Source organism: Brachyhypopomus gauderio, chromosome 1 (genome assembly GCF_052324685.1).
Source record: "Brachyhypopomus gauderio isolate BG-103 chromosome 1, BGAUD_0.2, whole genome shotgun sequence".
NCBI lineage: Eukaryota > Metazoa > Chordata > Actinopteri > Gymnotiformes > Hypopomidae > Brachyhypopomus > Brachyhypopomus gauderio.
In genome coordinates this window covers 17,627,324-17,635,303 of record NC_135211.1, presented here as the reverse complement: position 1 = coordinate 17,635,303, position 7,980 = coordinate 17,627,324, and the positions used below count along the sequence as shown (strand labels likewise).

General features: G+C 41.4%; 1 protein-coding gene across 1 annotated transcript in view; it reads left to right on the top strand.

Annotated features, from left to right (window-relative positions):
* Positions 1-2,976: 2,976 nt before the first annotated feature.
* The window catches only part of hsd11b2 (hydroxysteroid (11-beta) dehydrogenase 2), a 16,812-nt gene continuing 11,808 nt past the window's right edge, over positions 2,977-7,980 (top strand). The window contains 3 exon segments of the mRNA XM_077000052.1: positions 2,977-3,406; positions 3,409-3,467; positions 3,469-3,544. Of these exon segments, the coding sequence (XP_076856167.1) occupies positions 3,271-3,406; positions 3,409-3,467; positions 3,469-3,544 (271 nt within the window). The 5' untranslated portion in view covers positions 2,977-3,270.

The window sequence follows — 7,980 nt, the reverse complement described above, 5'->3', positions numbered from 1 at the left end:
CCATTGCTGGCTTAGCCAATAAACTTGGTGAGTGAGGAAGATTGGAACTCCTGACTGTTGAACCGACATGAATCAGTATGCGTCTCGTAGATTCTTCACAAGGTCTGGGGCAGTCGTGATGGGGGTTGTAAGGAGGGGAGGGGGCAGATTTGATGTTTGCTGGGAAGGGGTGCATTGGAACAGGTTCCTGCTCCACAGGCTCCTGCTGTTTCAGATTACCCCCTGTCGGAGACACTGGGGTGTGGCAGGGTAACTGGACTCTGGTCCAGTAATAAACTAGTTATTCTCCTGTGTGAAAGGCAGTCGATGTCAGCAGAGTCTGAAGCGTCAGTGCCGGTCCTGTTTCTGTCGTGTTGAAGGGGGCAGTTACAGATATGTCAAGATCAGTTAGCTCAGCCTGTATGTCAAAATTAATCAAAAGATGGTGAAGGGACTGAGCTGTTTTTGTGTCTCCTGTGGGCTAAAAAAGTGAGAGAGAGAGAGAGAGAGAGAGAGAGAGAGAGGTGTTGGGGTTTAAGCTCAGATGGGGGAAGTATATAGTTGTGTTTGGAAGGTGGGGGCAGGGAGTGCAGCCTGTGGGGTTGCAGAGGTAATTTTCGGGAATGCTGAAGGGGTGGTGTGGGGTGGGGTGGGGTGGAGTTGGGTGGAGGTGTTTGTGGTGTGTTTGTGTTGGCACTCTATGGAGTCATTGTTTAAAGAAATGTGTGGTTTGCAGTACTCGTGTATCGGTGATTTCATGCTTTGAGATTCATTGTGTGGATGTCATATGAGCAATCAAAGCAGAGCACAACAGTCAGGATTTCACACCTCCAAATTTGGGCTTCCTGTGACGAGGATCATCAGCAGGCTGCCGTGCAGAGCGATGAAGTGGCAATGACGAAATTGACATATCAAAAATTCTCTCTCTCCTTTCCTCTCTCTCTCTCTCCTGTTTTATGTTCTGGCAAAAAAGATGTTTAATTGTCTCTTACATCTATTATAATAACCACCAGCCTTATATTTTGGGTTCCAATTCTTCATATACAAGAGCAACTTTAGTGCTCCGTTGCTCTGGCTACTGCTTCAATAACACAAGGCTGTCCAAGCACATGCACACACTCCTCCGCATATGCTGGATCACATATCGGCAAACAAGAACCAACATGAAGCATATTTGATATACAAATGTCCCAGATAAGCACATTGGAGTTATGACATGGGCTTTTCTTTCGATAGCTAGGAGGCCTGACTTTGATTTTCTATACAAGCTGTAACTTTAGACATTTCCTGAAACTGCAGAATTGCAAAAAATGCTAACAGTATGTTCAGTATGTTCAATATAAGCAAACCTGTCACTTCTAAGTTATTCTGGTCTCAGTGCATTTTATGCACAGAAACTTTTTGATTTCTCATGTATTTCCATAGATGAGACAGCTAAGCCAGAATTAAGAGGTGTCATGGTGGATTTGGGTTAGAAACATGCCGTGGGCTCAGTTTCATTGCCCTAATTACCTTAGTAATTGCTAACATTTATTGATTATTTAACACCCTTGATATGCTTTTATTTTTACTTTAGCAATGATTTTAATTTTTATAGATAGTTGTAAGACTTGACTGCTTTGTGTCCATTTACAGATAGATATAACTGGTATATAAATAATAAATATTAATTAGTAACTCCAACTACCTCATCTAGACATCTGGTCATTTTACCATTATTTTTTAACATCGCGAGGGGAATTCCATAGACAACTAATCTGCAGACAATATGCAGGCATCAGGGCATTCCATGACTACAAAGTATGTCTCAGCCCATCCTTGGACAGAGATAGGCCAGGTAGTTTGCATACCGATGCTTCACCAGGGAACGCCACAAGTCCCACAGCATACGTGGTGTGTATGAATATAGGCGGCCAGTGGCATGTTGCACTGTATGCGTTGCCTTGAGGGCTCTTATGCCTAGAGAACAGCATGTTCCACATTTGACAAAGGTGGAACTAGCAAGTTGAGCCTCTAGATCAAACCTAATCCACCTGCTAGCATTCAGCACCTGGTGGATAATACATGTGGATGGAGATAGGGGGGGCAGCGTTAATAAATGATCCTTTGAAGTAGCACACCTGGTGAGTAATTGTGAGTAAAGCTCCTTCCTGTTCTCTGCAGCTTTTCCTGCCTTTTAAATGTATTTCTCTTCTCTTGAAGAAGATTTGAAGATTTATAGCTTACCTGCTGAGTTTGAGAGATTTTGTGTGTGTGTGTATGTGAATGTAAGGTCAGTTATGCTACTCTGCAAGCAGATTTTTTGAAACAGGATTTTGCAGGAGTCAAGGAGTGTGTGTGCATGCATTTAGGTCTTGAAAATGAGTTCCAAAATAGATAGTTTATATGTATAGAGAATAACTCATATATAGAAAAACTCATAATTAGGTTATTTTTTTCTTCTATTTTCCAGGCTGGCTTTTTCTTATTTAAATCACTACAGAGGGTCCATATGTTATCTCAACACCAAATAGACCCTCAGGTTGTTGTAGTGCCTCATGCCCACCTGTCAGCCGACGCTGCAGTTTAATAATGAAAGCCTTCATTCAGAGCCCTGTGATAAAGAGCCCCTGTTAACTTAAGCAGAGCTGCAGTGGGTCACACTGCCATACTGTGTCATACTGAAGACTCAGCACAGTTGGAAAGAGGGCAGAAGAACAAGACCCAGGGAGAAACAGAGGCCAGTATGCTTTTTTGTGAAGAGAGATAAATAAATTGACTGAGTGAGAGAGAGAGTGAGAGAGAGAGAGAGAGAGAGAGAGAGAGAGAGAGAGAGAGAGAGAGAGAGAGAGAGAGAGAGAGAGAGAGAGAGAGAGAGAGAGAGAGAGAGAAGGGGTGGCAAGAGGATGGAGGGGTGGCTAAAGTGTAATGAAACTTTGGCCATTGTGCTCTGATTAGATCTGTCTCTGAGTAGCCCCTCCCCTCCCTCATGGAGATCTATATATATACACACACTCTGCACAACCAATTCAGTCAGTGCTGGATCTGATCATGCATGCTTGTGTGTGTGCATAGGTGTGTGTGTGCGTGTAAACCCACAGGCACCTGAGAGTGTAGGTGAAAGCAACCACAGGAACAAGCACATGGTTCTGAGAAAACTATTAGAGAGAGAGAGAGAGAGACAGCTAGACAGATCTACTGCTACTACTGTGGGAGAAAGAGACTTACAGGCGGAAAGAGACAGAGAAAATAAAAAGACAGAAAAGAAGAAGAGAGAAAGAAAAAAGTTGCTCCAGCTTCACGGCCTGCACGATGGATGACTACGCGCTTTCCTTCTGGATTTACACGGGGGTGATGTCTGTGTTCGTGGGTGGCACACTGAAGAAGTTCCTGGCGTCCCATGTCAGTTCCGTGCCCTCGGCGGTGGCGTGGCTGGGGGCTCTGCTGCTCGTGGAGAGGCTCTGTACCCTGTGCATGCCAGCTGTGTTGGCACTGGCTGTACTCTGTGCTTTCTGCTGGCTCTACTCCTCATGGGCTGCCCCGCCATGCAGCCTGCCTGTTGAAGGGAAGGCAGTCTTCATCACAGGTAAGGAGATAGCGAGGGACAAAATAAGAGACACGAAAACACTACAAGTGAGATCCAAAGAGTGATTGAGCATGAGAAACAGAATGTATAATATGAGCAACTGTGCTGAATGTGAGATCTCAAAGATATAAATCTCATAACATTGTCTTTCTGTCTCACACCAGTGCCTTGAGCTACAAAATATGTTATTTCTCAATCGTGTCTGATTGCAGTACTGCTTCATTTTTGACATACTGTTCCTTTCCATGTTTCTGACATTCAAGTTTGCACAAGCAGTTGCTAAATAATTATTGAACTATCCACTAACAAATTTGTAAAGATATCCAGGGGACAGTCCTCAGGGGTCATGCAATACTATATTAAGAGTACAAGACTATATTAAGATGATAAGATTCCAAATGGGTAAAAGTGGAGGACATTTTACTTCTTTTCATTGCTGCCAAAAAAGCTTTTTCTCATAGATGTAAACTGAGCATAGCATTTGGACTTGAACAGTAAAAAATGACAAGTGATTTTCCTCTGTGACTGGAAATTGAGTTCTGTGTGTGTCAGATACCAAGAGCACACTGGAACAGATTAGACATGGTTCCTCAAAAGCATGAAAGCAATGACATGGCACAGATTGAGCTGCTTTGATTCTCTCTCTTCCTAAATAAACTGGTATAGATGCTGCAGTTGCTTGCGAAACACAATCTCTTACTTTAATATTTTCCAGTGATGTCTGAGACCAAATAATCAGTGAATTTGAGGTCTACAAAAAGTCACATTTGCAATGTACACTTTGTGTTTCTGAAGCCACAGTCCTCCCAATATTTGTCTGTAAACGGAAACTCGGCAAATGTCCCAGTCAAATTGTTTTTTTTTTCCTTTAATTTAATTAGGTAATCTCATTCAGTGAATAGAGAGGCAATTAATAGAGCTTTGTGCAACTAAAGCATAATCATATCAAATCATATCAAGTGTTAAATAGTGGTGTTTGTACACCTGTAAAGATCAGAACTACTGAATGTTGCAAAATGGACTCTTGTCTGTGTTGATGGCCCAGATTGGTGCTGGACAGTGAGTCAAACACACGGTCCTGTTCTCCTTCAGAATGATCTGGGGATATCTCCTTGTATCAAGCTTATTCAATGATAAACAGGATTTCACAGTTTGAATTTACACTGAAACAGGAATAAGTTTTCTGACCACAGTATTTAATTCATGCACACATCCCTCAGTATAAGAGAGTAAAACACCCTTTTCTCCCTAAAAGCTAATCCTCTAAACAATTGCTTCATTACTAATCACTGCACCTTTGGTGCACCTTCACAAGAGCATACAGAAAGGCAGAATCAACTGTGGCACCCATTCAAATATAGCGTTAAAATCACATCTGCCCTTTGCCCTGTTAAACAAACAGGCAATTAAGCAATTGACTAGTGAAATGAAAACTATACATAAATTATCCATATAAAATAATATTTTATATTGTTCTTTTGCTCTCTCTCTCTTTCACTATGCTCCAACCCTCCACCCCCTGTCCTCCGCAACCCCGCTCCCAGCCCCCCCCCCCCACCCCGCCCCCAGATTCTGCATCTCTAGTTTGAAATACAGATCAGATACTACGACACCAGAGCTTTGTGTATCTTTGATACCCTCTTCTCCTAGATTACGTTTTCCGTGAACTAGGAAAATAAACTTTTGTTTTGCATGACTAAGCGCTTTGAAAACCTGCTGCCGCCAACCAAGCCCATCTGGAAGTGGGCGTTGGTGTCGAGGTATCAAGTGCTTTGCTCAAAGGCACAGCCACGGGGGCCTGAACACGAGCAATCCTCTGGTGTAACAACCATGTCACACGGTGCACACCCAGGACCAGAGCTCTGGCCCTCCCCTTTCTAGTAAGTTGCCCTGGGAGGAAATATGCCCAGTGAGTAAATGTAGGTCACACTGTTCGTGCCAGCATAGAAAGTTGTTTGTTTTCCCCATTTTCGATTCAGGTCCATTCAAGTGGCTGTTTCTTATTTTCGCTTAGTGTCTGAGTCACACAGCTGCTGAATGAAACCTCATTCCTTGTGCCTACTTCAGCACTTTGTGTTGCCTTTTCTATGTAGGCAAATTACACTATGATTACTTCACCAAAAAAGGAGCAGGACCTTTCAGATGTAGATTAACTACTTTGTGTAGTGAATGCACCCCCTTTAATATTATACATGTTCTTGTATTTAAGGGATGGCAGGTATCTATTATACCTTTGAGTTATTGTAATAGACCACTTTGGGCATAGTAAGACCTTATGAGCTAGATTTCAGCTATACTTTAGGAAAGGCAGGTGTCAGGGGATTATAAGAAAGATCTCACTTGGGTTCCTTAAATCCATAGAAAGCTGTCATGATAACCAGGTCCAAACCCGCTCTCACCCACCTGGGGGTATTTCTTTTCCTTCTTGTGATGAATTTGCCTCTTTTAATGAATTTGCCTTGAGGAAGGTTCAGTGTACCCTTGGATATCTAACTCACATGTGCAGCACGCCCACACCTCGTGCGTACATGCGTTCCGTGGCATGCACCAGCACGTGTGCACACAGACACAAGCTGCCAGATCTTGGCACCCAGAGTCCTGTGCAGGAAAGCTGAGTCTTCACCAGCCTTTGAATAGCTCATTGGGTGCACACTCCTTACTCCAGTGCCCTGCAGTTTCTCTGGTCTGTGGTGCATCACTCTCTGTAAATTAAATGCTGGAAATAAAAACAGGGGAGACTGTTAAACTTCTTACAAAGGCTAGCAGAAGACCTAAGGGATGCTGGAATTCCATGGAAGCTTAAGGGGCCAGAGGTGTGACTTGGCAGCATTAAGACCTCTTTAGACCTTTCCTTCTCCAGATTTTCTTAGCTGTTTCTTTCTCTCTTTAGCGACCAAATGGCATTTTCCCTCTCTGATGAATGTAGGAACCACTAAAGGAATATCCAGTCTTTTTTATTTTTTATTGTATAATTTTATTGGCACGAGTATTGGCAACAAATTGCAATACGTGAGTTGCACTAATACTGTACGCTTCACTTATATCTTAATATGCAGATTGTTTGTAAGCACCAGCCAAAAATTAAATAATAATAGAAAGTATAAAAAACTAAATATGTCATTACAACAAACAAACACAGATTAGATTATATTGTGGAAAAAATATAACAACAAATGAAATACCTTTATATTTAAAGATGTAAAACTTATATAATGTACTATTTCAATTATGTAGATCTGAGACATACTTGGCTGCTGTGATCACTCATCATCCTCTCAATGTATAACAAACTTTGTTACAAAGTTACAAGGAAATATTAATTATTAAGAATTTTAAGAAGTGTTATTGCAACAAAAGAGAAAATACTTGATAGTGTTTACATTAGACTACATTGACTTCTATTTTGTCTCTTTTAACAGCCTGATGTAATGGAGAGTCTTTCTAGACATTTTATGATTGAATAGTGCATAAGCATAGTGGAATGATTTTAGGTCTGATACCATTTTAATTAAGTTTGCTGATTGATTTTGTCCTTAAGCTATTGTAGCCATTGTTCAGAATTTTGGTTTTGGAAGAAAGGTGTAAGTTTGCATGATCAGAGAGATTTGTGGTGGGGATGGGGCGTCTGTGTTGCTGGGGGTGGGGCATCTGTGCAGCTGGGTCTCTGGTGAGGTGGATGACCAGGTCACGATGACTGAGAGATTGCCAGTAAGATTGCCAATGTTTTATTGATGAAATTAACTATGTTAATGGTTAACTTTCACCAGCTCAAACATACAAACATCAAATGTCAACAATTCTCACCAGAACTATCACTAAAATATATATATATAACTAAGTCAATACAGTTTTTTGCAGATTCTAAGACCCAATTTCTGAAACTATGGCTCTTTTGTCGAAACTTAACACACAGCAGCCAATGCTACACACACAACAGGCAAAACATCTCAAACTTTTGGAAAAAGCACACACTTGAACCAAAACTCTTGCAACTCTTGCCAAAACCATATTTTTGCATCTAAACGCTACACACAAATATCAGATGATTAGCCTTTCATATATGTGACTACATACTGAAGTGACAAATGGAAAACACTACTACCATGTGGTAGTACTTCCATTATGGTTTCTCATCCTCTTCCTCATTCTTGTACTCTTCATCTTCATCTCTATGCAATATTGAACTCCAGTGATGTGCACACTAAGATTTGCAACTTGTGGCCTCTTTATAGGGATTAGGCTTTGATGTCTAAAAATTAGCTAGAAGTGTTGTAACATGTGAGAACTGGATATGGTATTTTGGTAGGTTGAGTGTAGCAGTTGTGTGGCAGTGTTTTCTAAAAGAAACACATGGTTTTCAGTTTTGAATGTTGTGTCTTATGTGAACAACTGTGTTTAAAGTATTGCAGAGAATGTGCTTAACATTTAACGCACCC